This window comes from Lutjanus erythropterus, chromosome 14 (assembly GCF_056507025.1).
Source record: "Lutjanus erythropterus isolate fLutEry1 chromosome 14, fLutEry1.hap2, whole genome shotgun sequence".
NCBI lineage: Eukaryota > Metazoa > Chordata > Actinopteri > Lutjaniformes > Lutjanidae > Lutjanus > Lutjanus erythropterus.
In genome coordinates, this window is record NC_139330.1 from 5,415,950 (window position 1) to 5,438,021 (window position 22,072).

Below are 22,072 nucleotides of genomic sequence, written 5' to 3' on the forward strand. Positions count from 1 at the left end.
TTTTCATGAAAGCATATTTTACTTCTCAGGAAATCAAAAGTAAATCTGCACACAGGCCTGCCATAAATTCAACCTTTATGAAATTTAGATTTAATTATGTAAGGGACATGAAGCAGAGGGGCCTTGAATCATCCTGAATGGGTTTATTTTGTAATAACGACCTGTTTGCTGTACATTATCCCTTACGTATTGGATTGCATCAGACTGTACATGTGTGCCTAATCAAGTGGACTCTGAGTGTATAAATCAAGTCTGCTGGCTTGTTTGAGTGTCTTTAAGCAATGTTTGTGGCAATCTGTGTGAGCAGACGTGCAGAGCTCAGGAGAGCAGCTGAAGAGGACACATTTTAGTTTACTCCTACGCATGTGAGAACCACAGAGAAGTTGAAACTGATGTGCAATACCAGAGACTTTTTTTAAAATGCATATTTGATATTTCAATATTTATCTTGTTGGTTACAGATGTAATTACTTCTTTGCATTCAGCCATCTCTTTGCATGAAGGTAAACAGTAATTTGTTATTTTAGCCATGTATTTGACAGGTAAATATGTGCCTTGTGATGGTAAGAGAGGAGGGCTACTGAAAATTCATCATGTCCTTCTCTTGCAAGCAAATCTTTAGTTTGTGGCAGGAAATGAGGACATCTAGGGAAAGACACAAGGCTTCATATCCCAACCTTGACTTCCTCAAGCACAATTATTTTTGACACAATCATTTTTTGTTTGTGGTGAGGTTAAGAAAAAAAAAAACACTGTTCAGATAGCTCTTTCAGGAAAGCTTGAAAATGTAATGGAAACATGCATCAAACGCTGTGTTCTTCTGCAAAAATATGACTGTCAGGGACTGTTTTTAGCAGTGGTAAGAGGAGGCTGAGAGAAGGCATAACTAGGAATGTTACTTGAGGTAACGAACAAGCAAAGAGGTGATGTTTAATATTTTCACTTGATGCTTATTTTTAGCAGGATTATGACTCTCAAGCAAGGGTCTCTCCAAGTTGTTTGTGATGCTTGCAAATGAAGTCACCTTGAGCGCTGGGAGAGACTGAACATGTAATTTCAAAAATGTGCAGAAATATTAAACAATGTTCCTTACTTCAATCCCAGCATATAGCTTGTGTTATACTTTGCTTGTTTATGTTAATTAGAGTTAAAAGTAATGCAGAATGTTCACTGAATGAGTTACTGTCTGTTTATGAGTTGTGCGAAATCGTCAATAATCTTTTTGAAAGCGCAGACGTTTCTAATGTTTTAATGGAGCAAAATGTTAATGGAGTCTGGCAGGCAGTGAGTCGGACATGTTGCGCTCGTCTTGTGCTCCTGCCTCACTCTTGCAGCCTGCCTGAGCTTCCTTGAGTCTGAGGAGGAGGGGACGAAGGAAATAACTCACTTCAACCATAGAATGTATATTAAATAGGATTTCAACCTAATTAATACACAATCTATGGCTCATACTCATTTTTGGACAGGCATATGTAACAAATATGGCTCATTTACAGAACTGTCTGCAGTTTAGAAAAATATATATGTCTATATCTGGTATTTTATTGTGGCTTTTTAAAAGGAGTGATATGTAGCAATTGCGCATGCAAATGAGTGCAGCAGTCTAAATAGCCAGTTGCAGCTATAGATTGTATATTAAGTAGGTTGAAACCTATGAAATATACGATCTATGGCTGAAGCAAGTTGTTTCCCCTCACTGTTTATAACTGTCTGTTGTCTGTATGTAAAGTTAAGCTTGTTATCCCGAAAACAAAAGCCCAATGCTTTGAAACTACACACTCTGAAGCTGGAATTCAGTGACTGCCTGTCTCTCTGCCTGCCAGACTCCGTTAACATACTGCTTAATTTAACTGTTATAAACATCTAGACCACCTTCTTCTCATTCGGTGAACATTTGGCATTCATTAACTGTAATTAATGTGAAATGGACAAACCAAAACAGTTGTTCCAGCCCAGAATAGAAATTTCAAAAGAGGACACCGCGCCAGGTAGCACTGTCAGACAAGCGAGTATTTCAACTGAACATGTTTCCTTAAACACTGTCATTTAATCATTTATTACAGCGACTATATTACAGATTTCTACTTTAACTTTATTTACTGCATATTTAGAATTTAAAAAAATATCATCTATTAATGGAGAGTACAAATATAAAAAAAAACAAAGCCATAAAACAATTAAAGCAGGCTTGTGTGGACAAGTAAAAACATAATTATGCTTGGCACATAATTATTGTCAAACTACAGATTCAGTGGAGACCGTCTCGAGTTAATGAATGCGGCAGCAAAGACAACGAACATCACACAGATGCAACTTCCTTCTGCAACAATAAGCCTTTGTCTCCTTTTCAAACCAGTTGTTTCCACTTGGTGCCATAACTCATTTGTTGACAAATATTATTTACTATAGATGTCAATGTTGCCCCATCTTTTATTTTTCTATTTTTCTTCTGTGAGGATATTGTTCCCTGTTGTCCCCATGGCCCTGTTACTCTGCACCGAACCTAACAGAGCGTTCGTCCTTTTGTCAGTGCCTGTCACCTGTTCTCTCTCCTTCTCCCTCTCTCTTTATCTCTCTCTCCCCCTTCTCGTATTTCTCTTCTCGAGCTGACAATTGAAGTCCAGGGGGAGACTCACATGTTTGCTTCAGGGAGAGGTGTAAAAAGGGGAGCAGAGAATAAGGAGCAGGTCTGGCGGAGAGATTCACCGCATCTCAATGCATGTCTTTTGGTTGTCTTCTGATTAACTTTGTCTGTTTGATCTCTGGAGTTTTCTTTTCAGTTCCTATCCTCTGATGTGAAAAAGATGGTGCACTGTAAGCCAGGAAGCATTACTAGATAAAAGGCACTGTGCCCTCTATATATGCTTTCTGAACATTCATCTCTCCTCATGACAAGGCTCACAGCCTGCTTTCTAGCTTCCATATGCTGCAGCAGTGAAATATTATTAAGACAATTAGGAATAAAGAATAGAGTGTTTTAATTTAAGCAAGCAACTTAAAATTATGAACATGTTATTAATAGTGACTTGTTCACATTCAATGTGGAGAGCAACAAAAGCTCTTCAAAAGTGACAACTGCATCAAGTTGTCACAGCTGTCATTATTTTTCAAACTAATTTACAAAGTAAATCTGTGAAGACTTAGACAAGCAGTGCCTTGTGATCAACACGGGCAGAAAACTGGTGGCAGCAGATATACCAGGCATCTTAATATGACAGGGTGGAGGTGCACGGTTTTGTTAGCTTGACATCACGTACAATCTAATGCACTTGACATCTCACATGTGATAACTAATTTCAAGATTTTCCAATGTGATCTTCCTCTAGCCAGCTCCACTGTTGAGATGTTATTCATCTGCCTCTGGTGAGTTCAATGTGTTTTTTTTTTTTTTTTCTAATTTTAACCTCCGAAATTAGAAAAAATATATATCTATGCAAGAAAAATGTATTTTTTATTTTTCTTTGTAACACTTTATGATAAGGATACATGAATTATCATGAATTCATTTGTGTAGTACTTCATAAATGATCACAGACGTGCAAGAGTTAACAGTATATAACCTAATGAAAGACAAACATGTTAGTTAATGTAACAACTAAGATAAAAAAAAAAAACCTGTGACGTGTAAAACAAATCCAAACAGAATGCAATGACTTGCAAAAAGTTTTCAACCTATTCAATGGAACAGAATATAAACAGAATATACATGCACTGGAATAACTGGTCAAATTTTTGGTCTGTCCCTTTAACTGCAGACTTACCCATGAGGAAGACATGAAGATGATTAGAAACTCATCAAGACTACCATATCTTAGTTGCTGCATTAATTTCATAAAATTGTTATCGCTTTTGGTCATGCATGATACAGTTAATTCTTGTACATTCTTGATAGTTCATGCAGTTTTACATGACTGAATTCAATTTGCTTTCTCATGTATGACGTCATGTATGAATTCATAATAATTCATGTACCCTTACCATAAAGTATTAAATATTACATACTGATAATTTCCATGTCTTGATTATTAAAGATATGAAATGAACAACAATTTTCTCGTGTTGTTCTGTTGTTATTCAAGCCCACTGCACACAAAAGAACATGGAAATTTCTAATCAGATACTAACACTAACAACTTACATTGTTTGAGCACCATTTCTTTGGTGTATTTCTAAGTTAATAAATGTAAAGTATTTGATTTAAAATGCATGGCTGTTGGCATTTGTGAAAAAAATCCTCAATCAAATACTAAAAAGCATCTAAAGGAAAAAAACATGACTGAAAAATATACACCTCAGTTCCCTACAGCTGTATTCTTTTTGTTCGTGTAATGTGCTGTTTTTACAAAAACATCCCAAAACAAACATTAAGCTTGTGCACTTGCATAAAGCATACTAAAAGCTTTGCAATTATTCTGCTGCTCTGCTCTCAAACCTATCATTTAACAGTTTCAAGTATTTCCTGAATAATGTCTCCTAAACTTTCCCAATCACAAACCATTGAATTGAACAACAAATGATCAATATGCCACTGCAAACACACATATGAATAATGGCCACAGATATATTTGAATCGAGGTATTCTACTTTTATTGTATTGAAATCTCCTACATTTCATTGGCAACACAGTGATTTTTGATCACTCTAATTAGGCACCTGTGTCAGACTGAATACCATAAATTTGTCTTTAAATTGATACTACTGTTGTCTGTGTGTATTTAAGACTTTGCTGGGTGACCTTTCAAGTGCACCAACCCTATATAAGGCACTAATTTACAGTCCTATTAGGTTCTGAGAGCTGGCTAATTAATTGCTCCTTAAACACAAAGATTTAAGTCTTTGGTGGAACGCTAAGGCACTCGGCAGCCATCATGGGAGGCCAAAGTCAGCTCACAGGAAGAAAAGTCAAGCTATTACTCTAAGGAATACAAGACTGTTTTATGGTAAAACTACCAACTTTTAAGTATCTTTGCACACTTTGGCTTACACTGCTAAAGGGAACTAGAACACAGGAAAGACTAGTATTAAGGCAGTTCTTCTCAGATCTACTGTTGTTAAGAGCCCAGATGGTATTAGCATCTTGGTGAAAATACTATATAAAAGATGTACCAATCCTCTCTTTTCAGTTCAAATCAAGTATCCTAGATAACTGCTGATACAGATACAATGTGGATAATGACCCTCTCCTTTTTCTTGATCATTATTATTATTATTATTATTATTATTATTATTATTATTATTATTATTATTGGTAGTAGTAGTAGTAGTAGTAGTAGTAGTAGTAGTAAGATCACTGAGACTGAAAGCTTGTGTAATTTGTGTAATGTAACATGTCATTGTCATTGTAGGATGCTGTAGGGTTCTGGCTGGTAAAATTCACATGAGCAGCTGATAGATCAGGCTGAGAGACGCCCCTTATTTGCATAACTTCCCAATTTCCCTCGCATTGCTGGCAGTTTACATTTGATATTTTATGGCCCAATTTATTTTTTGTAAGTGTTTGTTATGTGTCTGTTCAGAATGTGTTGGTTTATGTTAGAAATTGTCATTTTTATGTTTGTTTATTGTTACACCACAAGTGAGGTGGCTGTTACATTTCTTTCTTGCTAACCGCTATAAAACTTCAAAGAAAAAGAAGGAAGACAGTTCAGTAGACATGAAAACTGCTTCTTCACTCTCAATTAGCAGTGCAGCTGAAACCTTTAATCACAGCTCTGATCAACATACAAGACTAATGACAAGATATATGATATTTTCCAGCACTAATAATGTGATGGTGTACTAACTGCTAAACTAGGTCAGAAAAATAAATAGCATTATTTATATTAACTTGGTTTTGTTTTACACATTCTGATAATCAAATCAAATATTTGATATTTCAAACTTGTAAAACTGAAACTGTGGCCTACACTTTGGAAATCACTGTTCTACATCGTTATTAGGCCCATATCAATATTGGATTGGAAAGTTCTCATGTTTATATTAAATGAAGTAAAAGTTCCTTGCTTGCAAGGGCCTCTAACATCACATGTTTTGGGTTACTCCCTGGATTTGACCTTACTGCTCACCACCAAACTTACATCAGTTATTAGAGCCGTAAAATCCAGATTTTGATCTAAGGAGAAGAAGTACGGGTGAACCCTGTGGTGTGTTGCAATCTTTAAAAGGTCTGTAATTTCAAATGAGAGGCCATGAACCTGTAGACGATGTCACAGATAAGGGGTTGATCTAGGTTACACCAGCAAGATGAATGTTGTGATGTCTGCAGCCGGTTAGTGCGGAATAAATCACCCGTGATCGCCACACAATGCATGGTGGTTACAGGCGTCTTGGATCTGCACCTGACTGGCTGTGGTGTCACATGGGGACAACGATAGCCTCACAACACCAAGGTGGCTGCAGTTTTTAGAGCGAGGAGCTGAAATTCCAGTTCACTGAGACACACAGTTGGTCATTAGAGGACCCACAGCTCAAGGCATCCGTGCAATGGCTTCCCCTCTGAGCTCACTGCTATTTAAAGGAGCAATATGTGGCAAAAATGAGTACTACAGTAGAAAAAGCGAGTTAGAGCTGAAGACTGTGTGTTAAATAGGTTGCATCCCTATTAAATACACAATCTATGGTCGAACGGAGTTGTTCCCCCTACCCGTCATCTCCAGACATGATGAGGCTCGGACAGAATGCACAAACACTGCAGGAGTGCAAAACAAGCACAACACTGTAAAGTGACAATAACAAGCGAGGATGAGTCCTCCACTGTAAGTTGATCAGCTGTTTATAACTGTCAATTATCTGTCAATATAAAGTCAAGCCTGTAATCCTGAAAACAAAGGAGGAGTTTAGTGGCTGCTTGCCTTCTGCCTGCCAGATAACATTTTTCTCAATTTAACCGTTACAAGCATCTACTCCCTCTAAAAGATTACTAATGATTTCTAATGACTCATAAACAGACAGTAACTCATTCAGCAAAAGTTCAGCATTAATGGACCTCTGACTAACGTTATGAGTTATGAGCTGGAATAGAAATTTCAAAGGAGGCCATTGCGATTGTGCTGCTGCTGTTGTTGTTATACTCTTTACTTAAGATAAATTGCCCATCTAAGATAAAAATTTTCTCTTTTGTTAACAGTTAATGTGCCAACTTTTGAAACTTTATAAACACTTTAATTACTACTTTCTTTATTATTTTACTGGCTGAACGATAGTCATTCACATAAATTCAGATTGGCGGAAACAAATCTAATCTTTGAAAAAACTATGAGCTATTAACATTTATTAAACAAATAATCAAAAAACAGTACCTGTTTTTATACAACCATCTTCCATGTGGTTCTCCTACACCAGCAAAAGCCTCTAAGGTGGCAAAGCTACAGACTTTCTTTCTCTGTTTTGTAGACATTGTTTGCACAAATTCACCGAAAACACGGGGTGAATTAATCGATAACACACATGTAAAAGTAAAATAAAGAATAGTCAATGTTTCACACCTTCATATTATATGATATATATTGATTATTTGTAGAGTACAGGCCTGAAAACATAATATATCGTCTAGGATGCAGACATTCAGTACCTAATTATCAAAGTTGAGAAATGACATTGATTATTTTTCATAAATGACATCAAAAACATGAATCCAAATCTCTCCAAAATATAATACACGTGACAAACACAACACCTAGCTCATGGCCGGTGTCTTTGTCCACATTCACTGCCATCCTGGTGTCACTTCCATCACAGCCTGTGAAATTACTGTATCCTCCAGAATACAGAAACCATTTAAGAGTTAATCTGATATATATCATGTTCTTTTTTATAATAAATTACAGTTAATATATTACAAATGTGTCCTTTAATATATACACCCATACTTTGAACAGATGTATAATGCGCACAAAGCTGAATAAATGGGACAAAGTTCTCATGGCTCAGCTTTCTCAAGCCTTAAAAAAAATTACCACAAATCTACCAACTCCTATCCTCCCAAAACAATGCTCTATTGTTATGAGGGTCTACTCAGTGGCTGTCAGGCCTACGTATCCAAATCTGTAACAAAAGAGAGTGTGTGCATGTGTGTGTGTGCAGGTGTGGGAACAAAAGGAGTGGGCAGGAGGTACACGCACAATGTAGAGCTCACGGTTGATGTAAAGGGTCAGCCCAATCCTCGCTCCCCATGTAACTGACCAGCTCCTGCCTTCTTATGAGGATTCCTTTGTTCGCTTTTAGGTTATAGCTCAGATCATCGACAAAACAGACGGCTCGCAGCTGTCCACAAAAGGCAAGGCTATCTCCTGTCCTTCAACAGTACTTCCCTTCTCTCCCACTCTTTCTGAATCACATGACACGGCCTTACTCATTAGAAGACTTTGAAGGAAGCATTTTTAAAAAAAGAAAGCATGCTATCATTGTCCTTCACAAAATCAGCAGACCCAGACAGAGTTTCCTAAGTGACATCCACTAGAAAAGATGGACAAATTCTCTTAAAGATAAAAAATTAGTCCTTTCTGCTGTAGCCTTGGAAACACAGGAACCACCTTTGTGTCCTAAACTTCCCTCTTACATTAATAGATGACTCACCAAGAGTCCAGTGATTTGTAATGTTAATATCCGGGATTGATGACCATATATGTTTTATAAAAATTATTTTGAAGCACCACAGGCTCCTACTTTACTCCACTCCTTCACTCATCTCTTGTGTAACATCCTCCTCTACATTGTGAATATGTTATTGAACTTGGATCAAGTCAGATTCCATTCAGCAGTTTCCTGATTTTTGTCTGCCTTTTCTATGCCACTATAACTGTTGCTAAGCATCCTCCCTGCCAGCATTCAGAAACAGTATCATACTTTCAGTGTCTCAGTATAATCAGAGGCTGATTAACACAAAACAGCCTGATGTATAATTTCTGTATTATCAGCGATCAAAACAGAGGAGGTTGAAAGCAATAACAATAGGGAGTATAAGCACGACGGTAAACAAAAGATTTTCAGTCAAGAAAATGTCACTTATTCATAAAAGACGGCATTATTCAATATATTTCTCTTTTGAGAGTCTTACATCACAACATAAATAATGCTTTACAACACATATTTGTGTTCTGCAAGTAAATCCAACTGTTGGTGAACTGGAAATATCTTTTTGCTTATGGTGTAAGAGGATCTGAAGACAGTTAACATCAGATATCAGATATTTTATTGAAAAGTTGGACATTTTGGGAAATATGCTTAAAGGGACAGTCAAAAATACAGATTTTGCCCCTTGCCTGTGGTGCTGTTTATCCATCTAGATTGTTCTGGTGTGAGTTTTACTAGCCATAGAGATGCCTGTCTTCTTTCAAATTGGCTTGTGGTAATCAAAGTGCAAAAAACACATCTGAAAAACTCAACAGTAACGTCTCTTTACAGAAATCATGACACAGTTACTCAAGACAATCCACAGACCTTGTTGTGAGCAGTTTCATGTCTGCACTTTCTTTCTTTCTAGTAGAAAGAAATAAAGACACAGACATGAGAGTGGTATCAATCTCACTCTTAAGAAGAAAGCAAAAAGTTCATTTCCCAAAATGTTGACCTTTAGTGGCTTTGCTAATATTCACATTACATTCTTTTTAAAAGTTCTTTTTTAGATATTTATTTACCTGAGAGGATTTAAATGAGTCTGGTTTAGTGGAGTCTGGCTAGGACTGTGAACTTGCACAAAGCACATTTCTTCCTCATTCAGGGCACTGCAGCAACATATTAACCACCAGAACATTCTTATCTAAAGCACTTGGAGATGATGACTGGCATTTTAGGCTATAAAAACCAAGGCAACACTTGTGCACTCACAAGCACATATGTAAGGAAAAAGATATGAAAAGGTATTAAACATACATATAAATAAGGATGTGCATATTTTCCAACCGTTAGCTGTACTTTCTGTCACAGTGTTGCTTTTAAATGTCTGCAATAAAAAAGAGACTGTACTCACTGTAGAGGATGGTGCCCTGTGTCGACCTTGTTTTCACTGTCAAAAAGAGAATAACAGTGGTGTCCTTGACAGAAGCAGGTAGATTATTACTGGCAGCAGAAGGCTGGAGAAGGGATGCAAGAGGCTGCAGCTCCAAATAAGATGTGCCATCAAATGAGGGGATATACACTGTGGTATCTAGAAAGAAAAATGAAACACAAATTTATAAAATGCATTTAAATGGGGTGAGACAATGACACTTTATGATAACCATAGGGATTGGAAATATATCTATATTATATCATATTGTCATATGAAACTAGATATTGTCTTACATTTTGAATATCGTGATATAGAGTAAGTGAAGCCTTTTCCTGTTTTTTAAGGCTGTATTACAGTGAAGTGGTGTAACTTTCTGACTTCAAAGGCTGTTTTAGCTGTTCTTTTATTTGTCTTTACCCACTTACATCCACATTACTGATATTTATTTATCAAAAATGTCATTAATTAGAGATGTTAACGATTAATAATTTATCAATTAATTGGTGTTGGGATTTACCCAGTTAAAAATGTATTAATCGATAATGACTCATCAGTCTGGAAATGGCACCTAATCTGAAATTATTTTGTCTGGCTGAGGCATTTGTTGAATAAGGAAACTACAACTGGGAGTTAAAATGAGGCTAAAAAAAAGAGAAATCATAAAAATGAGAAAAAAAAAACATGCATTATGTATTTTATTAATTATTAATGATTAAATGATCCTTAGTCTTTTCAATTAGCGGTTAAGGAAAACGCACAAAATTTGTAACACTAGTGTTAATATTTTGTGAAAGTAATCGTCATGCCTACAATATTGTTGCAATATTGATAACAAAGAATTTGGTCAAAAATATCTTCACATTTTATTTTGTCTATATTATCCAGCAATAACAGAACAAATTTATTTTTATCATCTTACACACACCACATGTCATCAACATGTGTTTCCTAAACCTACCCTTGTAGTTCTTGTGCCTTTATTTTGAAAGTCTACCCAGATGTTGCATATTTATTATAGCTAACTTGACTGTGGAACCCTGCACTCCCTAAACTGATGCTAAAGAGTTACCTACAGCATCACAGCTTGAATCAACTTGAAACAGTACAACATCTGTAAACATTATCTGGATGGCCACAAGAAAGTTGCAAGGGCTGTTTATAAAATATTGCATATTAAATGGTTTATTAATCATATATAACTATTATGTTTGTTAAGAGTAAAAGAACAACTAACAAAAGTTTACTTTATCAATTTACCATTTAGTGATGATAGTTATTATGAAGATATTATTTAATTATCCATTAATTATCTGAATTCTTGTGCCAGATTGCTCCAAAATTACAGTAACATAAGAAAAACAACAACATAAAATTACAACTATAAATTGTATAAAGAATAAATGCAAATAAATTAAGTCTAATAGAAAAACAATAGAAGTAAGATAAATTAAGTACGAAAGAAACCTAAAATAGGAAAAGTAGTAATGGCAGTTACATAAAAAAGTAATTTTGGCAGTGATGTTGAGAGGTCATAAAAAAAAATTATACTGCACCAGATGACTAAAGCAAGGACAGCACATGATATTGAACAGAGCTGTACATGATAATAATGAAAAGTCTGACAGACTAGACTCCTAGCATTATTTTTTATGCTTTTGTAATAATATCTTTGGCCTTTCTAGTAGAAGCAATGTCCTACTTTGCTGTTACTCGTCAATAGAAGAGCAAGAATTGTCTAGCGTGTGCCCTCACAGCACCGATAGCTCGCCCGTAAGCAGAGTCAGCAGGGCCCTGTCAGGAGTTTGTGCTAGTGTGTTATTTCCCACTGGATGAAAAAGGGCTATGACTTTAAGGAGAGGTGGAGGAGGTACCAGCGCAGGTCATCAACTCCACAAGCCAGTGATGATCTGTTGGCTTTTACACAAAGGACACTGTACACCTGCTGGATAGCTTGCTGTTCAGGTGCCTGACAGCCGATTCAAAACAGGCTACCCCGGCCTCCGCTCAGGGGATTCTAGCTTCAGAGTCCAGCTCTCAAGGAAAACTGCAGTTTACTGTCAGCCGAGACCTCATAAGATGCAGTATGTGTAGGTTTCAAAAAACTTGTTTTTCTATTGTAAGAGAAACGCGGATGTATCCTCTCATGATTTTTGTGTCCACTTGTTTTGGTGCTTTGATGCTGGATCAAATGGATTTTTAAAGCAGATCTGTGAACATTTTTACAGACTTGAATGTAAAAGAAAAGCTATATGTTGTGTACACTAAAAAACAATAATAAATATATATGACAACATTAAAAAATGTATAAGATGCGGTAGAAAAAAGTGGAAATAACCCTTAAAAGAAATGTAAAATATTGCACTAGCCCTGAGAGATAACAATATACATATGTTGACCTTCTGTCTGCTAGCAGTCAAAGAAGAGAAGACTGTGGCTGCTGCTCTTTTCTGTAATTTACTCTTGGACAGTTTGAGTCAGACACTGCAGGTGGACAGCGGTGTGGTGGGTTTATTTATGGCAGCTAGGATAATACATTTCCTGGGTATCAGTCATTTATGTCAACAGCCTCTTCTGAAAATGGCCTTAATGAGGCGATGAAAATGTGTGAAGTATATAGTAAGTGAAAATATCAGGAGGGGGGGAACTGCAGGGTCTGTCAGTAAGGACCGCTCAGGGGCCTGGGGGCCAGCAAGACGCACACTGGGTCCAGTTTAATGATCAGTTACCAGACCAACACCTGAGAAGAGGTTCTGGTCGTACCATTTCTCAAATGGTCATAATCTTTCATATCTTCGCCTGAGTGCTCTGCCACTCTCCGACTCATACTCTTTTCCTGCCCAAACACAGTAGATGACTCCTCCGCGAGAATTAAGTGCAGCAGACATGAAAGCCAACACTTTAAATTACAAAGAGAAAATAAAAAACTGTTTCTTTTGTGGTGGAAGGAGCAGTTTCCTTAGGCTGAAAATGATGAATCAATCCTGTAATGTTTGTTGGCAATTTCTGAGTAAGGCAGATTGAGCTGGCTCATTTTTAAAGGCACCAGCAATTACAGCAAACACACAGTAGATGCCCACAAAGAGAGCTGGCAGCACCTAGCCAGTGTGTTGGCAAAGCGGGAAGCCGACAACCCCTCATCAGGTCCCATTAATGTCAAACACAAAAACAAAAAGGCTCAACACCCTAAAAAAGTCTTTTGTGTTTGCTTTTTTAAAAGTTATTTGTTATTTATCCTCACAAGATTTACAGGGAAATTCTCTCAGGCCCTGATTTATGAAAATATTATCAACACCTGGGGACAGTATATATTTTATAATTTGATTTTTGTAAAGACTGCACATATCAAATGTAATCACAGTTAATTTAGTACCCCATGTTGTCATTTTGCTGTTGAATATCTTTATAAATGCACAAATAAAAATGCATTTATATCGTTTAAAACAAATATCTCATGAGGTTCATGTAAATTGGAGAAGGTAAACAAAAAATATAATAAAGAGAATTTAGAAGCAACTAATTTGAGAAAGCTAGCTTTTGAAAGAGTTTACAGCCAGTGTTGCCAGATTGGTTTGGTGTTTTCCAACCAAAGACATTCTCAAAATCTGCCCAAATTAATTAAGAAAACCACCCAAATATTTTGATCGTAAACAAGACGAATGCATTCATAAAGAAGAACAGTATTATTGAATTTCCTAAGAATTTTCCAATATCACATAACAATAAACAAAAAGGCTACAACACAACTGCAAAACTTTTTTTTCCATTTCTGCCTTCTGCCTTAAGAATAAAGGGATGGCACAAAGAGCATAAAATAATAAGTTTGATCTCACTTGGTCAACTGCAACGAGACGTCACAGTTTGCCCCCACACACATGCATGAAGATGGAGAGAACTACATGCAATCACACACTATCAAACTGCCAAACAAATTATGATAATGTAGTGTTAAATGAGAGTTCTGTACTAATTAATATACAGATTTGATAGCCACATTTAAAAACCAGCCCAGCTCATGATAAACCTGCCTGAATTCTGTCCACCCGCCTCAACCTGTCTTACCCACACAATGCAACCCAAGACAGCCCAGTTAGGTGGAAAAAATCCCAATCTGGCAATCCTGTTTACAGCAAAGGAAAACAGTACTTTAAAGACATAATATGCGACATTTTCCTTTAAAAAAGTGTATCAACTCATATAATTATGAACCCTTTCAGTCACACTTATGACTCTCCCAAAGTGTCTCTGTATCTGCAGAGATTCTGCCCTCTGCCTGTATTTCCTTATTTTCTACTGATTTTGCTGTGCTCGGGGCGCTTTACCGACCCAAAATGTGGCAAAAGTTGCCGAAAAGATAAAAATGGGACAAATCTGTGCTCTCAACTTTCATTTTATTATTCCTCTCTTGCCAACATCCTACATCACAGCCTCAAATGTGCGAGAAGTAAGGACATAAGGTAATGAGCCGTAGAAGGAGGTCATGATCAATACAGACCAAGTCTGAATAATTTCCTGCCTCACTGGGTTCGTCTTTTTTGCCTACCTCCATACCTTTCAGCCATTTACTCCGTAACTAATTTTTGTGATCACTTAGCTTTCAATTGAATGCTTACATACTTGACAGAATGTATTTGGCAGGGTCCACGACCTACTGTGTCTTCTTTGAAGAGACAATTTATCATAGCTTAAAAGTCTGACATACACAGATGAATTGGCTTTATCTTGACAAAACGTGTCTTCTGGTTGGCTACTTGATATCAAATACTCACTCAGCCACCAGCCACTGGCCTGGATTACGGTGCAAACTACCAGAGGTGTAGCCCCAGGGTCCAAACACAAGAGAACAAGACTCACAGCTCACATGCGTCAAGCTGCTTATGCACAGGCTGCACCAAATCTGACTGCAAAGTAAGTCTGAAAGCTGCTTCAGATTGACGTTCTTCGTGTTCTAAAAGGAAAAAACCTATATGATTATAATGATATAGCTGATGGATGCATGTGTGCAGGCATTTTAATATTACTTGAGAAAGGTATGTAAATGTGTCGCAGTAATACATTTGACAATGTGACACCTGACATTTTAACTACAAAGGGGAGCTTGAAGCTTTACTGGGCATTAAAATATTATTATATCACCAATCCCTGCCATAGTTTTAACACAGCACTGACAGGAGAATAAAAGATCCATTGATGACATATATGTATGAGGTAGAGGCAGAAGTACTCAGATAATCTATTGAGGTGAAAATAGGAATACCACATTGTAAAAAATACTGTTACAAGTACAGTAAAATTCCTGCATTTCAAAGTTAAATTTAGGTGTCTATAATCAATATTTTACAATGTATGAAATGACAGTGTGAACAGAGTTGTTCATAGTCATCAACATACAGAGAATTATTACTTGAAACTGCAGCTTGGCTAAGCTTTACCAATTTTTATGGTGAGTTTCCACTCACTGGTTTCTAACTTATGCTGAGCAGGTGGCTAAATTTAAGTGAGTTGTTTCTAAACTTCTGCAGGCCAGTAACATAATGGCTTGAACAACAATTAAAACAGCAACAACAAGCCAAAGCCACAACAACAAAGATAATAATAATAATAATAATAATAATAATAATAATAATAATAATAATAATAATAATAATAATAATAATAATAATAATAATAATAATAATAATACTACTACTACTACTACTACTACTACTACTACTACTACTACTAATAATAATAATAATAATAATAATAATAATTATTATTATTATTTATCAACACCAACTGGCAGAAAGTAGTTGGAAATTAATGGGTTAATGGGTTACCATGAGATTTGGGGTAAATGTTGAGTTAATTTTGTGGTAATTGTATAGAAATTTCAAATATGTTACAAGCTAAGCGAACCTGTAAAATTAAGTGTTACCTAACGCTTTATAATTATTGTATGTTTTATATGAAAAACCTTCATCTGCTAAGTAAATGGCTGGCATATAATGTAGTGGATTAAGAATAAATATGTAAACACTTTAGTAAATTTATACTGAGCCTGCCTTGTGTATTTGTTTAGTTATTTTAATCTGTACATAGCCAGGGGCAGGGGCTATAAATTAGCTTCCGTTACATCTCCTCTTTCTATCAAGCAATGTTCATCTGTATTATTCTTGTTAAATAAACAAACCAATAAATATAATGTGCGCTTTTATAACACTGGCATTCAAAATACTGTGACACTATACCAGTGGGATGTATGTGGGAGTTTTTTTCTAATCTGATCCAGTCCTCTAGGGATGGAGGCTGCTGTACAGATTGTAACTCCTTTAAGGCACATTTGAGATCTGTGATTTTGGGCCATATGAATAAAACTTGCTTGATTGTGTCCCTGGTTAGTAGTTTTTTTCTTTTATGTATCGCTTATACATCTATATGTTCTAATGTGCTACATTTTGGAACATTAATTACATCAGTAGCAGATCAGACATGCTTGAAGAATAACAGAAGAGGCTGCAGAGACTCCTGTGCATCGTGATATTTCTCTTACTGTATGACATGTCAGCATTTCATCTAGGACACAAACAAGTCCACATCATTAGTCACTGGGATGGATGACGTATCTATAATTAACTGAGAGCAGGGGTGACTCGCTTTATTCTTCTCGTGTCTATTCTTAATTCAACAAGATGTAAGGACAAGGTTGTCACCCGGCAAAGTTGCTGCCGCAATACACATCCACGGACTCTGTCAGCATATAAACAGCCTCCGGACTCCGTCTACGGGCGACCAGAACTAGTGTTGCAAAGCACATCGCTGGATGAGTGCTCATATGAGATTGCACTCTGTTAAACCTGAGAGACTGAACTGCTTTGGAGGAGGAGCAATTCCTCAAACTCAGCAGAAATGGCTCTAAAAGGCCACTGCCGGTATTTAAAGGCAAAAGTTTATGTGTGACAAGTTGAGGGATAAGCAGGAACTTACTTTATGGTCATGGAGGGAAAAGGCTGAGGGTAAATCCTATCACTTTTTTAAAATGATTGATTGGAGAAAGGTCCAGTATCAAATCAAGCATAACATTTGATTGATTTCACAGTTATGTATGGCTGTGGGAATTTACCTTTTATATTCTGTTAGTATGCATTATTACATCACATTATCAGGTTATAATGCATATTTGGATCACAACACATTGATATATTGTGATAGTATCGAATCGGTAGATAAGCTCTAATGTACACAAGCTCTAATGTATGCCGTATTTAGAGTATTTTCACTGCTTTTTCTTGCCTTTTCCAATGGAAAACTGCTGTTATACAAGCCAATCATTGCTCTCTTCAAGCCAACTAAACTCCATTGAATAAATTAGTCATTTTCCTTGCAGAACACTTGCTGGTTGCTGGTCTACTGTGGTCTCGATCAGTTAGTTTGTTTTTTGTTATCATGTGACTTTGGTGTTTTAAAAGGTTAGTTCAGAATCACCGAAGTCACACAACGACACAAACAAATAACAGATCGAGGCAGCAGTGCAACAGCAGTTGCTTATGGAGTCTAGTGACTTTGGAGAGAGTGATACTTGGCTTATTTACCACCAGTTTCCTGTCAGAAAAGGCTGTCTGAAAGTGGTGAAACTACTCTAAATGGAGCATACTCTTCCACTGATACAGATTTGTTTGGATGGGACTTTATTTTAAGTCACTAAGATACATTTTGCTGCTGATCTTGTCCACAGCAGTTCATTGCTTAGCTTCCTACACCGGAACTCCTGCTGTTTCAAACTGGGGGGCGTTCCAATCACCATCTATTGCAGGTAACACCTGAATATCAGTAAGTACCTCATACAACTCTCTTTAAAAAAACTATCCCTTTCAAGCTAACCTTACTAATTGTAAATGCAGTATTGCGATTCCACAAGTACTGTGATTCAATATTATAATTAATTGCATTAATTGCAGTTTTTTTTTCTTTTTCTTAACATTAGACCATGAGAAAAAGTTGAACCAAACACTGGGAGACTGTATGTCATGATTCACATTTTCTAAAAACACCGTGCATCATGTCAGTCTTTGAGTTTCAGAAGCATCACTGCTAAACCGCTTATAATTAAATAAATACTTTCTGAAGTAAACATTAGCTGTTCTACCTCATCAAGCTTGTGCCATAAGAAAAATAATAAATAAAACATGATGTTAGGCCAAAATGAATGAAGGCCCTGAAACCTGCATTAAGCATTTAAATTAACATCCTTCAGCTATGAGACTGAACTGAAAACTGTCCTTTCAAAACATTGAGTGTATTTAAAAATTGTAAATAAAATGAAAAAAAGAATGAATGAAAATGATTTATTTTTTTAAGTGAAGTGCATCTGAGCTGTTCCTGCTCATCAAGCAGCGAACAATAAATCAACCAGCCCTTTCCTCGCACTCAATGTCTCTTCCAAGTGGATGCTGTATTTAATATATTTAAAAATGTTGCTTTATCTTCAATGTGAAATAAAATGGATCTATTTGTGAAGATCGCAATGCTAATTTTCATTAGCGTGTAAATGGGATTTCCCATTATGTGTTAGTATAAGCTAACAGACCAATTATTGTATATACAGTTATTTGTATATACAGAAAATCGATTCAGAAATTTAAAAATTCAGAAATTGTGCACGAAAGAATCAGAATACTTAGACTCAACTATACATAGTGGTTTAACGCTTTCCATCAGCTGTACACTGACTATGGATAAGTGCCTCATACAACCCCACTTCAAAAAATTCGAACTATCCCTTTTAAGCTCACACACTGTCATGTCTGATTACTTATTGTGCTGCAGTCACATGTGATATTTTGCGGCACACTCCTAATTACCTCCCTCCTGAACCTGAAAGTTACAATGGTAAGAAATAAATGAATGAATAAGTGACTGAATGAATCAAGGAATGATTCATATTTCCCATTCTCTGCTTGCTGTTTAGAAGTTGGCCAAAGCATCTTTAATAATTGGCTTAGCAAAGCGGCATCTCTGTCATGTAAGCAGAGGGGTGCACCGCTTTCCTCGACGAAAGTGTCTCCCACGGGAAAAAACAAATGAGAGTGAAGTCTTAAAAATAGCATCGTTTTTGTTCCAGTGCCTGGAGAGACAAATAACATTTCAGCGGATTACTTAAATACCTGTAAATTAGCATTTTTAGAATGGATGGCAGAGGTGTCAAGTAAGGGTGTCAGGTGCACACAGGCTACTCAAGCCACGTCAGCGACAGTTAACATTATGAGCGGCGCTCTGTCAGATTTATGTATTCTGTAAATACAAGGTTATGCTATCAGCCTAAATCATGTTCAGGCGTGGTGAAGATGAAAATCAGTCCAGTTTTTATTATTGAAGCTCTTTGTAATGCAAATTTCCATCGCTTAAAATATTCCCCAGGCTTAAAATGTACGGCACATATGACATTTGGTGGCTTCTGTTATCCAGAGCTCCTCATTCAAAACCCATGACAGAAGGCATTGTTAGTGCAATACTCTATGAGCTGCAGAGGCAGAGAAATGTGCCACAGATAAGGCTGTCTGTCTCTCACATGGCATATACGTCGTTTACTGTGATAACAATGGCAAATTTATCATTCAAAATGCAGTCATTTCTGTAGCAATTAATTACATTACTTAATTTCAGACAATGGCAGACAAATAGAAATCTATTTTTGGTAAAACTTTACAAAAAGGGGCCCATTAGTTAACATTAGTTAATGCAGTACTGAGAATTAATGATGGTTAATTAATAGTTATTAGTGAAGTTCATAGTTAAAAGAGTTAATAGTTATTTTAATGCTACAATAAGCATTAAGTAACTGTTAGCAAATGTCTCTTGTTAACATAAATTAAAGGTTTACATGATAATTATGGTGCCAACTAGAATTAGTATATGGTGATGCTGATTTATATTATGACATTTACAGCTAAGCTGTTTCATTAAGAGAACTTTTTAAAAAAAAAAATGTTTATTTAGGGTAATAATTGTTCACTTATGTGTCCATACTCATTCATGAAGATGTTAATTAACTTGTAGCCTAACCTATAATTTAGTGCGCATGTTATATAAGCATTACTTTACCATAATTAATCATTAAATCCATGAAAATCCTCTGATGTCACACTGTGTGTTGGGCGTATTGTAAAAATGCAGACGAACCGTTAACATTTCACTGCTTCCTGATTGATCAGCAACTGAAACCACAATGATTCGTGAAAATCTGGAGCGACATTGGGACAATTTCTGAGCTAAAATAACATATTTGATAACCTATCAGCTACTGTTACACAACAGCTATTTAGACCTGTTCTATTTGAAAAGTGCCCTGACATCATTTTTGAGCCGTTTATATCTCCAGAGGGCGTGGGTCATGTTGCACTGTCATGTTTGTACGGTAGCTCAGAACGGACAAACCAAACACTGACTCTAGATATTTCACAGCCACTGTAGGTCTTCTAAATGCTTGGAACGATAGGGAGAGAAGAGATGTTTGCAGTCTGCTCGGTCGTGGCTGGATGCCAGATCTACACAGTGGTCCTTTAATGGTGAGAAACAGTATTGGAACTAATTTGTTCTTGTATTGTGAGGAGAAACGTCAGCACAGACTGTCATTTTATTCAATCATAACCCTGTTAGCCACTTAGCTTACATACTTGTTCACACATTCAAACAAATTGTTTCACTTTTACAAAAGAAAAGTCCTTAAGGATGAGAAACAAGTGGTGAGTTTGGCAAATGCAACACTATTCTGGGTAACTTTGGCAGGATTACTGAAGTACAAACTTCTCTTAATCCAATAAAGAGCAGGTCAGCCACTAACGTTACTCTGGCAGCTTCCAGTCTTAGCTTCTACACTGTGAAGAAATACCACACAGTGGGAATGTGCTAGTTGTAAACAAGGCTTTTCTTTGGTATTATAGCAGCTATTGTGGATACTTTTAAAATGAAAAAAGGCAATTAACCCTCCGTGCATGTATAATTCTTGGAAAAACCCCACCAGAGCTAATGCAGGAAGCAGAGCAGCATCTATAAATATTCAGAGCTGCAGCCATGAAGCAAATTACCTGGAATTGGCTAAAACCTGTAATTCCATCAGTTCTAACATGGAAAGTAATAACACAGGAAATTTCAGAAATGGAGAAAATAACTTAAAAACCTAGACATGAATAGACAGAGTTACGAGGTCATTAAGGAATGAATTTATCACTTTATGAAATAAAATGCACTCAGTTTACTGAAATACTTTTCCAAGGGACAGAGGCAGATTCATAGACATGCTTTGTGTCCTGTATTAAGACAGAAACAAAACATTGCAATCACATGTAATGTGCTAAACATACTAACGAAGGCAGCTTGGCATAGTTTAATCCATTCATTATATCAGAAGTTCTCAATTTTTTTTTTCATCCATGGACAGCCAAGGAAAAACAAACTAGAGACACTTTCATGTATGTTCCTTGGGATAATTTGACTTGGCTTGTTTTTTTTTCTAACACTTCTACTGAGTTATGTGAAAGAAAAGCAAGAGAAATGTATTACAAAATGCATTATATTATAAAAAAAATGATGGAGTATTATTAGTTCTCCCTGTATTTGGATTATTTTTTTAGTCGTAAATCTACATTTTTTCTTTTTTCTACTTAAATTGCAATTCTTCTGTTTATGTATTCCTTTATTTCACACTGTTTCCCATGCCAATAAAGCACATCTGAATTTGATTCATATTGGAAATTGAGGAAATTGAATTAGGCACATATTAAAAAATATTTGTACCTTGTAAACACAGAATGCCCATGTAGCAAGAGCCAGTTACGACCCATGTTTGACTGGCAGTAAGAAGACTTATATATATTATATACACTTTAGATTTAAAACTTTAAACACGATCTAATTTCTAATTTTGGTCTTAGTACGGTCACACTCTTAATGTTGCAACACGTGAGGCCAAAGCTTGACACGTCTGCTGTCCAAATCTCAATTTGAGATGATTTGCTGAGATCATTTGATTACTGTACCTAAAACCTCCTACATAGCAACAGACAGGTGAGACAAAAACACATACCATAGTTGATCTGACATGTATAATTC

The 22,072-nt window shown here is 36.3% G+C and overlaps 1 protein-coding gene across 1 annotated transcript in view; it reads right to left on the reverse strand.

Annotated features, from left to right (window-relative positions):
* Positions 1-22,072, reverse strand: part of eys (EGF-like photoreceptor maintenance factor) — a 266,834-nt gene that overhangs the window by 64,063 nt on the left and 180,699 nt on the right. Inside the window, exon 41 of the mRNA XM_084736538.1 lies at positions 9,968-10,144. Within this exon, the coding sequence (XP_084592664.1) occupies positions 9,968-10,144 (177 nt within the window). The remainder of the gene's footprint in view (positions 1-9,967; positions 10,145-22,072) is intronic.